General features: G+C 39.1%; 1 protein-coding gene across 9 annotated transcripts in view; it reads right to left on the bottom strand.

Annotated features, from left to right (window-relative positions):
• Positions 1-16,969, bottom strand: part of si:dkey-237h12.3 (teneurin-3) — a 305,241-nt gene that overhangs the window by 50,548 nt on the left and 237,724 nt on the right. For all 9 annotated transcript variants that reach the window (XM_041797163.1, XM_041797159.1, XM_041797167.1 and 6 more), the window contains 4 exons: positions 11,313-11,432; positions 6,277-6,538; positions 3,119-3,386; positions 2,007-2,150 (listed from right to left, as the gene is read on the bottom strand). In XM_041797163.1, the coding sequence (XP_041653097.1) occupies positions 2,007-2,150; positions 3,119-3,386; positions 6,277-6,538; positions 11,313-11,432 (794 nt within the window). The remainder of the gene's footprint in view (positions 1-2,006; positions 2,151-3,118; positions 3,387-6,276; positions 6,539-11,312; positions 11,433-16,969) is intronic.

Below are 16,969 nucleotides of genomic sequence, written 5' to 3'. Positions count from 1 at the left end.
CATGTGACACAAGACTGTCTGCAACCAAATTAGATTAACCTCTTGTTTCCTGCTACAGTGTCCTCACAGCCCTGGAGCATTTCAGGGCTAAATAGTGGGACACAATATTTGTACCCCATCACTACATTTGTTTTATTTTCTGTTGCTTTGTAGACTTAGATGAGGAACAAGGAATGGAGAAGATCAGCGAGGCACTGAAGTTGTCCTACAGGAAAAGTTTCTTTATTTTCTATAGCTTTTTCACTTAACAGTGTTGTTTGTTTTACAAATTGGAGATAGCTGTACTAATAGTATCCATTTCTATGAAATGTTACCCTCTGACTGAGGGGGCAAAAACTTGTCAATGCAGAGCATCAAAATTCCTTTTTCCTAGTAAAACAAAGGTGGTAGAAGTCATGTTGTTTACACAGGAAAACTGAAATTCACAGAGAGGTAAATATTTAAATAATGCAATGTGGACACTGAGCATCCCATGCCACACAAAGCTGTGCAAAATTTGACACTTGTATACTTGAGTTCCTTCTACTATTTCATTTTTTAACTTTTGGTCATCAACTTCAAACCCAGAAAGAGGAGTTCTTTAATATTTACAACTTTTATCAGAACACATAGTATCATTGTTTCTTTCCTCTCCTTTTCAGACATGTAAACTGATTTTTCATGTCTTTTGGCCTGCTTGTTTGTAGGTTAATGTTCTCTTTTTCTCAAATGAATGATCTAAAAAAAAATCAAATTCAAACTCAAAACAGATTAAAACCAGGCTTTGCACAATTTAGCCATAACCTTTTGAGTTTGACTGGACAAGCAGCTGAGTATCAGGATCCCCAAGTTTGGCATATTTCCTGCTGATACCTCACTTCTTATTACTTGTTTCTGCTTCTGTCCTCTTAAAGGCTCAACTTGTTTCTGTTTGGATGCTTATAAAAACTGGACCTTGAGTTTTTTTTAATCCTGTTGGTTGCTCATCCAAACACACACAAAAGGTTTTTTTTTTCTGTGGATCTAGCAGACAAAAGTGACAAGCGGGCACCTTGGCGTATCACATAGGTGACAAAGAAGCAGGAATATTTTTTCCCTATCAGTGTGGGCTGGACTTAACGAGTTGTACGAGTAACTTTAGATTAAAAAAAGATGCATTTAAAATGAGCAAAGGGACTTATTGAATGCCCACTAAAACAAAATCAACATGCAAAAAACCTACTCAGAACAACACAAACCTAAATCCCCAGTCAAAATCCTTGATCTGACAGTGTGAGACTAAGGACTCTGCTGAAGGCCGCGAGTGTAACCTCGACTATTTCGAAGATGAAAGGGCCACAAATTGTTTTGGACAACTGGAACAACGAAGTGGATTTAATGTCAAAACAGCAGCCTGGCAAACTGGCAATGCACTCTACCCTGAGGCCTACTTGTGATGATTGCAGTCACATTACTGCCTGCACAGTTCTAACAAAGTAGTGAACTCTCCAGATTATAAAGAAAGATCTCCTAGAACTTCACCAAAGACTCAGCCCTGTATGTATATTCAATAGTTTTATGATTTGCTCTCTCATATCTCTGTGCCAGCGTGACAAAGACAAACTCACGTCCATTTATTGTACTTGGCGATTAAAGTGATTCTGATTGATGGCAGAGTGAGAAATTAATTTAGTTTGTTGAATTAATGTGAGAATTAAACATGACGCCTGTTCATCAAAAGCCAGAGCCTTCATGTGCTGCAAAAGGCAGCTTCTTCCTAAAATAGCTGAGCAGTGTGGATTCACAGCGAGCCATGCACCCTGGTGACACAGTTGCTGATTTATTCTGTCATTACTGTGAATAATCGGCCCTTCAAAATGCTCCTCTATTATCTGCAGACGGGGTGACGAACCATATTTCATTTCGATTCAAGTATTTATTGCAGTGATTCTGGGTAAAGACCACCTGCCTGTAACCCAAAGAGGCCACCTATCTCTGCCCCGCATGCACTTACAAACAGTGTTTAGACATAAACGAGCATTTCTTACCGTTCTGAATGTCCAATATGTGGTGTTTGTCCAACATCCATCCTCCCATGTTGGAGGCATCCAGCTCATAGCCTTGCAGCACGGCCGTTCTCTTCTCCCAGAGCACCACATCAAGGCAGGACTCGTATTCATATCCCACTGACACTGAAAGCAATGATGGCAGACGCCCATGGTGAGCAAGGTTGCATCCTCCCTACCTGACACTTAAAGCAGCAATGAGGCTTGTAGCCTATAAGACATTCAGCACACGTTGGGGCTGTTTTTCTGTGTTTGCTGGCTCCGCGCTCTCGTTGACTGTGTCGTTTTCTCCAGCTGGGATGATTTCAGCAGACCTGTGGGGGTTTCTGTGTCTCACCTGTGCAGTTTATATTTTATGCACTCTCCTCTCATTTGTCTGTTTTATCTTGTGTAAATGCAAATAAACCTGGAATAGCGTGTAAAGTGGCTGGAATTAGCAATAAACAATAAAGGCTCAGATGGTGCACATTATGGTAAATATCATAAAGTCTGAGCCATGAGTGAATCCTGTTGGTATTCAAGGCTTTAAGGTTTTTTTTTTAGCTGGAATATACAAGCTGGAGTGGTCTTACATACATCTTTTACAAGGAAATTCCTGTGTTTTTCAAAATGTGAACAAAACATCAAGATGCAAGTGTTCATGATTATAATAGGTGCAGTAAAATGCTCAATTTCTCTCCAATTAAAATAATAAATGGGGTATTCCGCATTTTATGATGCAGAGAAGAGATTCTGTTATTGTTTGTCATTAGTTTTTATTGAGCCTATTGACTTTTATCTTAGGCCAATGCCTCATAGGCAATATATTAGCCTGTGCACTCACCGCAGCTGTAATTTCATACATGCAAAACAAAGAAGTCAGCAAAAGAGCAGTGGCCTTCAAAAAGTGCAGCACCGAGGGAATTTTAGAATTTCACACCACCTGCTAAATCGTTACTGCTCACAGTTACCAATGCAGGAAAATAAAAAATAAAAATAAAATCAATCTCCAAAAGTTCATCCAAGGTTCATTGCCTGAAGGTAGCACGAGTATCTGTGAGTGAACCTACGCTCACACAGCATCTCCAGCCGTCAGCTTCACAGCAGGTACTCACCCACAGCCTCCGCCAGGCCAAAGACCTTCTGATTGTAGGCGTCTGTTTTATCCCAGATGAAGGTGTATGAGAGGTCGGGGAAGGCAGGGAAAGACTTCTGGAACTGTCGGCCCATGACGGCCACCATCAGGTGCACCTTCATCAGGCCGAAGGGGAGACGGTCTTGGGTCAGGAGCACCTTGAGGATGGGCTTGTAGCCAGCCGCCCTGGAGCTCAGATAGACCAGGTTCAGGTCGCTGCCTGGTATGGCCACTTGCTCGTGAAGGACCTAAGAATTTAATTAGCATCCAGACAGATGCCAAATGCACAGTGTGAGGTGAAGACTTAGGCAACTTGAGCATTAAGAGCTGGATGTAATTTAATACAGAAGTTGGCTCTAACAATACTATATAATACACTTCAATGAAATGCATGTAACATACTGCAAATCCTTCATTAAGGCTCACTATTATGATTCCGATCTGAGCATTTCAGCCATAAAAGAAGACATTGTATTTGTTCCCAGACTCATACAGAGCCAATTTATTGGAACTAGGTCCCCACTTTAGTAAACCACAGAGTGAACCTGCTTGCATGCAATTTGAAAAACTCCACAGGCAACCAATTAATTCTCCATTATTTGAATGTGGGAGACATACTTTTACTACTCTTATAGCTGACAAGTCAAATGCTGCATTACCTTAGATTCAGGTAGAAAACTTGAAATTATTTTTGTGGATGGGAAAGGCAGGCAGAGTGGTTCAACAGAAAGATAATTTAATTTTTGGTGTAATGCATGAAAAAATACACCAGATGTTGTATAGCCTTCTCATTATTGACAAAAAAACCATGATTTAGACAATGTAAAAAAAAAAAAAACCTCCTGCAATATTAGATTCAACAAGCAATAAATCAAGTACAGCTTTCCTTTTACTGATCATTTAGGTAACAAAGAGGTGACGTCTCATTTTGGAGGCAATAAGGTAAGTCTAAAGTCTGCTGAATTATTTCAAGACACAGCTGCAGATTATAGCAGCATGCAGAATTTAAAATGATTTTCTGAAAGAAAAACACAATACATTTAAAGCTCCTGAGAGGAGTTTTGAGCTGGTTATGAAACAGACTGAAATTAATGTTGATATCACTTTATAGCTGGAGAAAGCCAAAGAGATCATCATAGGAAGATAGACTATTTCTCTAAAGTATTTTTTATTCCTCTTAATTATGCTCTGGATTTAGGAACCTGGCAAAGTGATTAATAGCACCGTTACCTAAATATTTTCCTTGAGCTGGGCATGCTTCTGTTAATCTGTTAATTATCTGAGTTACATTTTTATTCATTCTTAACTTGGAAATTAATCTGCAAGGTTATTGAAGCTGTTAAATTCAGTTTGTATTAATGCCATTTTCAAAGCAAGAGCACACACCCCCTGAATTTCAGGGAGCTCATATTGGATACTCAGCCCAAATGCCCCAGTAGCTTAACTGTGAAATTTTGCTTACCCTAGTTGTGTACTTCCAGTGCACTGGGTCTGAATTTATCCATGGATCTTTATGTATTTTATGTGTTTTGATTGAATCTTTTACTGGATGTGGATTGTGGGGACCATTTCCAATGCAACTGTTTCAGTTATTTGTTGAATTTTGACATTTTTGGTTGAATATTTTGATCCAGAGAGTACAGCAGAGTTTCAATAGTAAGTTTCATAATTCTACAAATCATTGTTTGCTGGTGTTGGTCTGTTGTCTGGTTGATGCATCGATTCTGGTTGTTGTCTTGGCTGGATCTTGAAACAGTCAGAACCACAAGAATTATTATGGTTGCATGTTTGATTTTTGCCAAAATAAAATGTGCTGTTATTTACAAATTCATTTTAACCCTTACAAATATCTCTACTGATAAATACATGTTCAGACCTGAAAATTCAGTCCTTAAACACCTTCTAGGGTTTGAGGGATGAGGATATGCAAAGAAAAAGGACTTCAGAAGGCATAGATCTGTTGGTTGTGTCTAAAACTAAACAATTTATTTGAATACATGGCTGATATTGATGATGTAATGGTGTATATACTGGCCAAAAATGTTTGATCTGCAGATATGATAGTCGACGTTTGAAGTGAATATCTGCCAATACAGATATTAGCTTCAAAAGTTGATCATGTTCTAGTGATGTGTAGCATGAAGCTTAAACATAGCAGTTTTCTAAATAATAATGATTAACACACTGGTGACCCACGGGCAGACTGTTGAAATTTCAAAAAGTTTAACATTAATGTTGATTAATCAATGTCATCTTGAGCACATTACACACCTTAATATCTGTGTTGATGGATGAAAAGTCTGACTGTTAAAAGATAGCCGAATGAGGCTTTTTGCCATGAACACAGCTTACACATGTAGGAGACTGGTTCAGCTGTGAGATATGAAGTATCGGTTTGTATGCAGGGGGTGCCAAAATCAATACGAACAAAAGTTCCTTCCAGGAGCTTTAAAATACTACATTTTGAATATTTTCTTTTACAACAATGGTATCACTAAGAAAAATGTTGTCTTAGTACTGTTTGTACATTTTATTGTGCCCCTGCTGTCTGTCTGCAGCCTGCCTGACTCCATAAGAATGTAGTATTGCTCTCTTTTTCAGTCATTGTCCATGTTAAAGTTTAAGTGCTTCTTCAGACCACCAGGAATTAATTTATGTTGTTCAAATTCACATTTTTCCTCCTAAAAAGTATGGCAGATCTATTTCGTGCCTCACCAGTTTAAACTGTCAAAAGCTGCACAGTCATATTTTTGCGTTTGGGGATTTTCAACTCAGATTTGAGCCAAATTGTTACAAAACAAATCCAGAGGCAAATGACCTAAATGTGAGAATTTTCACACATTACTGTGAGGAAATTTATGGAGCAGTGTTTAGGGAGATGCCTCAATTCAATCACAGCTCAAAGGCACACTGAAATACAAATCAGCCTGTTTAAAATGAGCGAGAGGCCTTTTTAAAAGAGAGATAACAGTATTATCTTTTGTCTGTGTATTTTCAACACCCTGGCTTGTAATGCTGGCATCAAACACAGAGTAAATACCAAGTCATTTTAGAAAGAATTCAGCACAGATTTGGCGTTGACCATAAAAGCATGCATAATGTGGTCTCCAGAGGTCACCTCTGAGGCAGCAGTCTCACCTGGGTCTCTGGGATGATGGGACTGTCCTCTGGGGAGGTTTTGTACAAGGTGGAGAGGGGCGTGGCGAGGATGAGGGGGTTGGGTCTGATTAGGCCGGTAAGGTAGCAGCTGGGGATGTCATTCTCTTCTCGCTTCATCACCACTGTGTCCATCACATGGAAAACATTCCAGGGCAGCCAGACGGTGCGGTGTAGTGTGGGAAATGGGGAGCGCTCGTAACTCAGGGTTATGGAGGCACCGCCGTTAGCGAGGAGGTCAAACCTGAACACAAAATTATAAGATAAGATAAGATAAGATAAGATATAAGAGAAGACAAGACTTTATTGATCCCCCATTGGGGCGAATTTGATTATTACTAAATTCCCAGGTACAGACTGTTGAACTTTCTAAAGTTTGAAAATTGATGTTGATATCAACTTCCATTAATCTTGAGATGAATTAACAGACTTTCCATTATTGACATTCACTTCTATTTTCAGGGATTCATAGTCAACTGCATCAAAGTTTTGATGAACCCTGCTCTGCTTTGCATTTAGCAAGGATGTGTTAAAAGTGTTAAAAGAGCAGGATGAGGCTTTAGCTAGAAAATAGAATTTACACATGTAGGGGACTGGTTGGGCTAAGAGGTAAGCAGTACCAGTTTGTACTCAGTGGGCACCAAAATCAACACTGGAGCTTTAATTTATTAAATTTTGTACTTTTTTTAAAAATAAGGACATCAAAAGCAATGATTAAAACCAAAGACCAACTGTGTTATTACAAAACTCCCACACTTACATGGAAAGTTTTCCTTGTTTACTGTGGCAAACATAAATTTTGCCCCCATCAAATCAAAGGGATTCCATTATTTATGAGTGCCAAAGTTTTATTTAGTATTTTTCTCTGTTTTTTTAAATATCCATCTTGCACCCAATTCACCCTTCAATCTCCAGGGCTGTGCAAGATATTGTCATAAATATAAGATGTAATATAAGCAACAAATGGAGTATGTAATGGTATGTGCAGAAACCTCAAGTTTATTACAGCTTGGTTTTCTATCATTCACAGATTCGGCTTTCTTAAGGTGAGCTTTGGGCCCGAGTGTAGCTCAGCTGGTCCAGCCGGCACCCAAATACAGCTATAGCTACAGCCCTCATTACACTGGTTGGAGGTTTGACTCCCAATCCTGACTCTGTCTGTTTAGTGCATATTGTCCCCCATTCTCTACCTGTTAGGAACATGTCTCTCTTCAGCTGACTTATCAAAGGCAGGTCGCAGGTTTGATTTCAAATACTTCAAATCCAGATCTCTGATGAAGTTTATTTTAGGATATAAAAAGTGCAGAGCTGAATGTTCATGACAAACATTGGCATGATTTTACATCAACAGCAGCTGACACCACCTACTTCAACTATCCTCAGCTTAAGGTGAATTATGCAAGTGTCACAAAAATGTGCAGAAACAAATACCTGTATAGAAATATATGACCCTATTATATATACTATTTAGTTCTTTTGCTTCACATGAGGCCAAAGGATACAACTAATACAAATATCAGATACGATATTTTTCAATTCAGACTTTAAGGAAACATTAAAAGTCGTAGATTTCCTCAAACAGAAGCTAAATGTTTTTGAACCATATAACTTCTTGTTAACAATTTAACACTGATAAAACTGATGAGAATAATTTTAATTAGCTCTAATAGAGTGTAATAATTATACCTGTTGTAATAAACTGGAAGTTTCAAATGGATCGTTTTCAGCAGATCACAAAATCAAGATCTTGGAATGACTGCAGTGGCTTCATGTTGATTTTAACATTGTTTAGCATTACCATTAGCACCAAATCGCTATATCAAAGATCTGATGAACTCTTGTAAGCCTTATTTCTTTCTTAGATAATCTGATACATTTCCTGGTTGTTCCACTGTTTATCATAAGTGGATATTAACTGAAAAAAATGGAGTGCATACATGTAAGTGTTTTACTGTTTTTACTGTATTAATTTTGCAGTATGGCTAAAAAATAGTTTAAAAGGAATGACTACAAAGAGTGAATTAAATGTAAGGATTTTGTAATCTCATTTAAACAGGACTGGAATTTATGTGTACTTAATCCAGACTAAAATTATAAAGGGTCATAAGACCATCAGCGCCACTCCAACTTGAGATGATATTTATCAAGTGTTTAATATTAACTGTGTAAAATCCTGTTGTGTAAAGGCTCAAACATACTCGGGCAGAACATACACGGAACGGACTCCGCGGAGGTCCGCGCGGACTCAAAGCAGATGTCTGCAAGGCCCGTGCGCGCAAAGCTTAAATTTTACGACCGCGCTGACTCCACTCCGCGTACTGGTGTCACACAAAACACTGCTCGGCATGTATTTTTCATATCGACCCGCATTAAATGTGACACAGAGCTGCATTTTGTTCTTCTGTGCAGCAGAGTGGAGAAGGAGTGGGGCTATGTGCCCAACTAGATCATCAAACTTTTCACGTGTCATTCCTAAGTATTGAAAATGTTTTTCCATGTCAGTACTTCGCATGTCCTTCACCATCATGGCATACTCCCCTTCCTCGTCTCTTGTGGCATTTAATGGCCGTACATACCACCGTCTCTTAATTTTATTGCTTTGCAAAGCCAGCAGCCTTCATCAGTGTAGGATGCCATAACAGAAAAATGTAAACAACGCGCAAGGATAGTGGCAAATGTAGGATTTCACTGAAATTTCACAGGAAACTACTCCGCTCACAGTACGCTCAAGTATGTTCAGGCCTTTAGGCTGGCCATGACCGCGACCATAGGGGTGTATCCCAAGTGGAGCCTCGCCACAAAGACTATTTGTCTGATTAATCCTTGTGTGTGGTGTCAACATGATTATTTTACTGCTCCAAATCGTGTCATAGCCTCCCAGACCCCAAAATGTAAATATTAAACATGTTTGATATTTATGATTCTAGGTGATAGTGCCTCTGATGGAGCGCCCATAACAAACGAGAGAATATTGAGAGACATCCGTGTTTGTTTGTTTTTTGTTTCTGAAGTCAAGTGATCACTGAGGTTTCCGGCAGGTTGGCAGGTGTGTGGTCTCCACTGATCTGACAGTCTGGCTAAGTTGTCTAGTGTATGCATCCAGAGGATTAAAGAAAAAATAAAATTATGCAATTGTCCTGATGTCTGTGGTCTCCTACGTTTTTGAAATGGTTTCAGATTTGAAAATGGTCCAGTGTGTGGCCGGCCTTAGGAGACACCAAGAACAGCTGAGCAGGCATGAACAGGATTGTGATGTGCAAGAGAACAATAGCGAATGTGGAAGCAAGCTGAATAAAGGAGGAAGCACAACAGACACAGCCATGGCAACAATTGTAAAAGTGAAGAATAAAGTTAGATGAACTTTAGAAATGAAGGAGCAACTTGTTAATCCGTGGAGACAACACAAGTCAACATGTCCTGTAAAACATACCACATTTGACTGACAAATAGAGGAGCTGGACTGAAATGGCTAATGCAATGTAGCAGGTAGCTAACAACAAGTCACATTTAAAATTAAAGTCACATTTGACCGCACAAGATTTAGACCTTTGAGAGTTGAGACTATGGTTGTTGGTGAATGAATCTGTTACTTAGAGATGTGCTATGATGGTCATCATGCTGTACACCACATATGAGAATAAAACTGTTAAATCTGTCATTACTTGTCACCATGTGTAGGGTCTCTCATATTTTCAAAAGAGGTTAATGCAAAATAAATATGTATCCAGTACAGAATCTTTAGATACTCCTTTAGTTGAAGAAAGAACTGTCTCTTTGAGCGCATTTCTCCAGTAGAGCTTTAATAAATTATCATCATTCACTGCATCTGATTTATGACTTTTGTTAAAGCATGCAGAGTGTAAAGACACACTATGGTTAGTTTGGTTTGAGTCCCAGGAGTTCTCTTTGGTGAACTGATTTTAATTAGTAGGACATTACTCAGGGAAAAGTTACTGGTTTGGAAATGAAGGGCAAGCCTTTGAAGTGCTGCTCTATATATTCTGCGAGCTCCGCTACCCAGGGGGTAAAGCATCTGGGTGGTGACATTGCATGCATTTACACGCACATGCACACACTCTCTTGAATGCTTATGCACACACACACAGACACGCCAGAAGCCAAGCTGTGCAGCTGACCTAAAACAGCTTCCTTCTCAAGCTCTCTCCACTCTGGGCAGTGGGGAGCTCACAGCTGCAAGAGGCCAGGCTTTGATGCTGCCCCCCCCTCCCAAGCCACCCCCTCCACCTCCACCCCCCCCTTCTTAACACACTGAGCGGATCTGTTGGCTAACCAAGTGTGATTATCCCCAACCATTTATCACGCTCCTTGTCAGAAGAGTTACAGGGCGGAATATCTGAAGAAATCAGCTAATCCGCGGCTATCTGGGGACCCGAGGATTGTGCTTCATAACAACAGCTGTACGATTCTCTGCCACTCATAAGCCTTTTATTCCACACTGGCGACACATAAACACGCTGCCACTGTCTGCTGAATTTGAATGAGAGCCTGGTCCATCATGTCCGTCAGCTAAAATAAAGCCTCTACCTGAGGTGAACCCTTCCTGTAGGAATGGGTGACATACGTATGTCTTGTATGTGTTTGCACTCTCATCATTAAGGATCTGTCTGCAGTAACAGCAGGAGAAGGTCAGACAGTAATCCCATGTTTTACTACACTGCAGGCAGATTGATTCTACCCTCGCTGATTCAATGCATTTTAAACAGCCTGGTTCAAAATGGTCTCCACCACTGTGACATTTGCATGAGGAATTGTTCTAGGGCACGATGTGCTGCTGTTTCAATTTGTTTTGACCGTTTTTTGGATGACTGCCAGGACAACTCTGCTGCCGCTGCTGTAGGAATGCTTTTTTTCTGCATTTTTTCATTCTGATCTGGGGTCAGCAGGGGTCCATACCACAAATACATCTTTGCAAAGGTTGAACCTGAGGGCCGAGCTCACGTTTATGTGGACATACAAATCAGGGATTTAGTGCAGATGGACTCTTGGGTCTCACTTACATGCCATCTTGCCGCGTGATGGTATAGCCGTACTCTGGGTAGTGCAGAAAAGACACGTTGACTCCAATAAGCGGCGTCCCGTCTCCTGTGAGGACTTGACCCCGGATGACTGATGCCAGGCTGTGTGGGCAAACAAACAAAGAAAGGGCTGAGTAAACAAACAATACAGGCCAGCGTCAATGCTGCTAACAACTGTCATCCCTCAGCCCGCGGCCCACGCAGGGAGGTATGATTTACTGACCGCTAGGAACACACAAATGTCGGTGGTTGTTACTCATGGAAATGCCAACTTATAGAGCACCTCTCTGTCTCTGTTTAATGCTTTTAAAAGCCCATAATACAGCGGGGTGAAATTTCCCAGACATAGACGTCACTTTTGCTGCATCTTGCACATGTATTGCAGCATTTATATTCCACAAGGACACATAAATGGATGCCATTTTCTAACACGCTTAAGCCTGAGTTTTATCAAAAGCATTATTAGTGAGAGACAAGCTGCAACATGTGAAGCCATGCTAAGCTCTTAGGGCGATTACATTTGTGTGGCCAGCCTAGAAAACAGTGGGTATCAAAGCGAGGAGGGGAATACACACAGCACATCATCCAGCCAACAACATTCAAAGCCTTCTGAGTCATAAAGAGGTCATACAGACATAAAAGTGAACATGGTGAAAGTATTTGAAATCATTTTCCATCTAAAATCGAAATATTGTAAGTAAAGTTTGTGTAAACATTCCTAATATTGGGTTTAAATTAGATGAAGTTTTTCTTTAGAACAAAATATTACTGTTACTTCAAAAACCCAATCAAAATAATATTCATGTGCTACCACTGTGTTAAAGATATGCACAAGCATAGTATAGGTTGTTAGTAACAGCAGTTTGATTCTGATGGTCAGCGCTGGTTAGGAATCAGCTGAATGGAGGAAAGTTAGAACAATTAATCTCTAAATTGACCTGCATGCTGCAGTTATCATCAGACAATTTCAATGCACATTATGTATCTCCCTACCCTTGACAAAAAGGGTTTTCCCAACAGGTAACTGATTTTCCTGGCATGGAGGCAATCACGTATTTAGTCCTGCAGACCTCCTACTGCAGGCTGAAGGGAGACAAGTCTGGAGGAATCTTGTACTGAGCTAAGAGGCTAACAGCACCGCTTGACTGCTTGTTTCCCTTATTTTGTCATATACATTCTTTTAATTGAAGCGTGATTTACTTATAAATAAATATAACTTGTGGTGTAAGCGACTGATATGTGATGTGTTGTATATGTATGTGTTGTGTAAGTCTACAAAATTGCTCTTAAATGTAAACCATAGAAGCATGCACCTGTTTGAGAATGAGCATGCTACTGGTACCAGATAGAGTTGTTAGAGAGCCAAAAGACTGGTTCTTACTACTGAGCTGGGCCACATGATTTGGACCCCTTAAAAAAAATACAGAGATTTCCCATTCCAATGAGCGAGGATATCAGCTATGGAAACACACAACAAACCATACACCAGCCGTAGACTCAGCTTTAGATGGAGGTTTATAATCCATGTCTGCTGCCATTTGTCTACGAGCTTCTTAAATTTTTTGGCCTGAATTTGTCACTACTTCTGGGACACAAAGAAGCTCAAGATTATCTTTATTCATTCATTAATTTTCAAGTTGAGCGATTGGCATAGCACAGCACAAAACTTTACCATTTTGGTAAGCTTTTCTGTGAAGAAATCACTTCCTGACCTCCTCTGGAGATAACATTTGTGAACAACCTATTGCAGCTGCAGATGATTGAACAGCCAGAAGTGCTGAATCATGTTTTTTTTCCTGCTTTTGTCTGTTTGTGATCTATTTTTAATGTAGTGTCTTGATCTTCAAGCTCTATGATACCACAGCACAAGACAATCAGTAGTGGAGTGCAAAGTATACACAGCAGGGTGGGATATTAATACCAGTCACAAGCCAAATGTGGTATTTTTGAGCAGTGTCTGGTGAATTTGCTCAATCTACCAGCCACTGGAGCAGGCAAATAAAACACACAAAACACACATATAAAACAACATAAATTGAGTCCTGTCCTTTTGCTTGTTTTCACAAACATTATGACCAGAACTAAGCAGACCTAATCACTAATTGACGGAAAGATCCCACCTCCTCCTCATGGAGGAGCCTCATGGTTCATTGGAACAGTAGCTCCACTCAGTTTTCTGATCTTTACTGAGAGACAGGATATGGAATGCTTTATTATTATACTAAACCCAAACAAATCACTATAATTCGGATTTTCATGTAGTACTTCATCTCATTATGGTGCTTGTTAAAGTGGCTGAAGTGGCAACTCTGGCTTAGTAGGTTGAGTCAGTCATCTTGCAATCAGAAGGTTGTTGGTTCCATCCCCAGCTCCTGCAGTCACATGCCGATGTGCCCTTGGGTGAGACAGTTATAATGGGTATTGAATGGTATTAGCTAATAGTGATGGCCAGTTCTCCACAGCAACCTCTGCCATCAGTGTGTAAGTGAGGACAAATGGTGTGAAAGGTTATGAATGGAGAGGTCTCACCTGCAGTGTAAAATCACTTTTTTTAAAAATAATTAATAGATGCTTAAATATATGAAATCATTTCCCATTACTTATTTTCAAAATAATATTTCTAACATTTTTTATAGAACATTTTGAAAATGAAAGGTTCCTTCCATAAAACGGCAAAAAAACAATAATAAAGGAAAAATAAATATGGTAAAATAAATCATGGGTAATACGTGAAGACAGGTACATTTAAAAATATATCAACAGTCATGCTTAAGGCATTTGTGCAAATATTACAGAGAGGATGATTCACATAAAATCCACTCTATAAAAGTGTGTTCAAGGAGAGATTTAAAAGATAAAATGATCGTGCTCACCTAAATAAAGAAAATTTAACAAATGTACTGCACAATACCACCAGTAGTGGGTTTATCAGATGAGATCTTGACGTGAAATAATGATTTTCACTTTGGCCCTGCTGAATTCATATTTTTTTTCTATTATGTGTTTTAAAATGGTGTATCATTCAAAGTAGATTCTTTTCCGTGAGCACTTGAAAAAGAAGAGTCTAATGTCAGAGACATAGCTGAGCTTGATGAATACATGTGTTAGTGCTTGTGATGAAAGATAACATATCAACAGGGATTGTGTTGAAATAACCACTTCAACCTGGTTACAGATAGCCTCTTGTTAGGAGAAGTTACACAGCTGAATGACTGAAACGTCAAGAGGCACTTTGTGGGAATTCAGAACAACAAACTGCAAAGCTGAAGGCATTCTCTCACAAAGACCAATAAAAAAATGACTAATGGTTTAACAGTAATACATTGGTACAAAACAAACCAATCACTGGAGAAGTTTAGAAAGGTGATGATTTAAATGGTGCAGATTTGAAAAGAAAAATCAATTTAAGTACAACAAAAAATTTCAAAATGGAAAGGCTTCTTGTGGGGTTGAACCAATGCTAAAACAGTTCTGGATCTTTCATGAGCTTAACTTTTTGTTTTCAATTTCAGTTCAGCTTGAGTTTGTTTTTAATGTTAAGGCATTTTGTGAAAATGCTTAGCTTTGGCTTAGTTTGATCAGTTTTAATGTAAACATTTCTCTTCTGTAATACATTTGTAACACTTAATCCCAAAGGGCAAGAAAAAGTGAACAACTGGCACTCTAAAAAAAATATGTCCAAATACAAAAAAACGACCACTGCTATCAACAAATAATGAACATGCCTGCATACTGTGTAAGTACTGAAAATAGACTATTGCCTTTTCTCTTTATTTATTGTTAGAACTACCTGCCATGATGTGGCCCTCAAAATATAAACAGACAGTAAACGTACAGCGATGGATCATGAAAAAGGACCTGGGTGGTTTCTACTGTGATTGGTAGAAATTAGGGCTGAACAATTTGGGAAAATAATTTAATTCCACTTTTTTCCCCAATATTAGAATGTGTTATGCAATTATTTTTGAAGTTCCTCATCTTATGTGTCTACCAAAAACACAAGCAGTAAATCATTCAATATCACAATTAACACAATATTAGATTAAACAATTTTGGGAAAAAAAAAAACAAAACAAAAAAACAAACAAACCAAAAAACTTATTGTGATGATTTTGACTTGTATTGCAAATCGAAAATGAATTCTTGTATTGAAAGGAGTGATAATTTTTTAGATCATTCTATCAGCTTTTTAGAATAGTCTACAAAAACAAAGAACAAAGGGTTTTCTGGAGACTATTCTAAAAAATGGCCCTTGAATGACTGCATGATATGTAATGCACAACATCTCTGCTGTAAAAAAGTGGTATTTTGACACAAATTTCAGGTTAAAGAAATGCTCCTTCTGCGATTTGAAAATTGCAGCAGGTCATATTGCAGTTTAATCTAACTTGGAATTAACTGCCCAGCCCTAGTAGAAATCTTGTCTTTAAAGGGGAAATATTACAAAAACACTATTTTTCCCTTCACCTGGTACCTCTACTCATAAATCTCCGGCCACAGCTATAGAGGAACATAGCTGTACTCGTGTTTGAGCACCACACAGAAGACGGGTGGGATGAGGGGGAGCTCATTGGGATTTAAAATGACACACTCCAAAACAGAGAAGGGTTGTTTAGAGCTGGTCTAAAACCTCCTCTGGTGTTTCATCCATATTACTGTGGCACACAGTTTTACCACAGAGGTCTGTTCAAAGGTAAGGGGTCTGATATGTCCTCATTAATAGTGTAGTATAAATCTGGTAAGTCTGTGCGAAAAATCTGGTAAGTTCATTCTGAATTCACAGTCAATATTTATGCAAAGTTTGAAGAAAATCTCTTCAAGCACTGAGATCTTGCATTTACAAGCAGTAGATAAACATGAAGCCCAATGATCTTGACCTACTGTGTGAACATCAAAATCAAATCAGATCATCTTTGGGTACAAATGGACATTCCTGCAAGGTTATAGCACCTTCGAAAGATTTGTCCATACTGATGTACACAATGTACAACCAATGAAAGAAGTTCTGTCCCTGGCTCTGGCAGTTGCTGGCTTAGAGGCATAATATATATTTTAAAGACCTGTGGTTGAAAGCAAGATCTTTAAAACAACTCTCAAAGAATACAGTGTAATATATATAACTTAGCTGTGTTTAAATTGAAATCACAGGACCAGAGACAAATCATAACCTTTCTGAAGTAAACATAAGATACTTGTGCCCAAACAAAAGGGTAGGCGCTCGCTGAGGAAATCCTAAAGTTAGTTATGCCCTCAATAGTGGCCCCCACAGTCAACAATGCAGACCGATGGGCAGCAAGAAGCTCCCATTTCCCCATCGCCAAGATTTTCAAGTGGGAAGTCCCACTTTTGTTCAGTTAGACACCTCCAGAGGGCTAAACAGTGATCTCCAGCATCTCAGAGCCACTCCATCCATGTTAGCTTTCACCACCCACCATGTCAACAACATGCCTTTATCTTAATCACTGCCCAAACAGCATCACCACCTTTGACAAACCCCGGCTCTGTACATGCAAGCTCCAGCTCAACAACATATCAGTCAGTAAGCATGTGTTAAAAGACATAAACTCAGGACATTTTGTATATGATTTTGTTTTGTTTTTTTAAGTTAGTCCTCCATGAAAAAAAAGGGTTTTTCTTGC

This window comes from Cheilinus undulatus, linkage group 10, assembly GCF_018320785.1.
Source record: "Cheilinus undulatus linkage group 10, ASM1832078v1, whole genome shotgun sequence".
Taxonomy (NCBI): Eukaryota; Metazoa; Chordata; class Actinopteri; order Labriformes; family Labridae; genus Cheilinus; species Cheilinus undulatus.
This window is presented reverse-complemented; position numbering and strand designations above follow the sequence as displayed.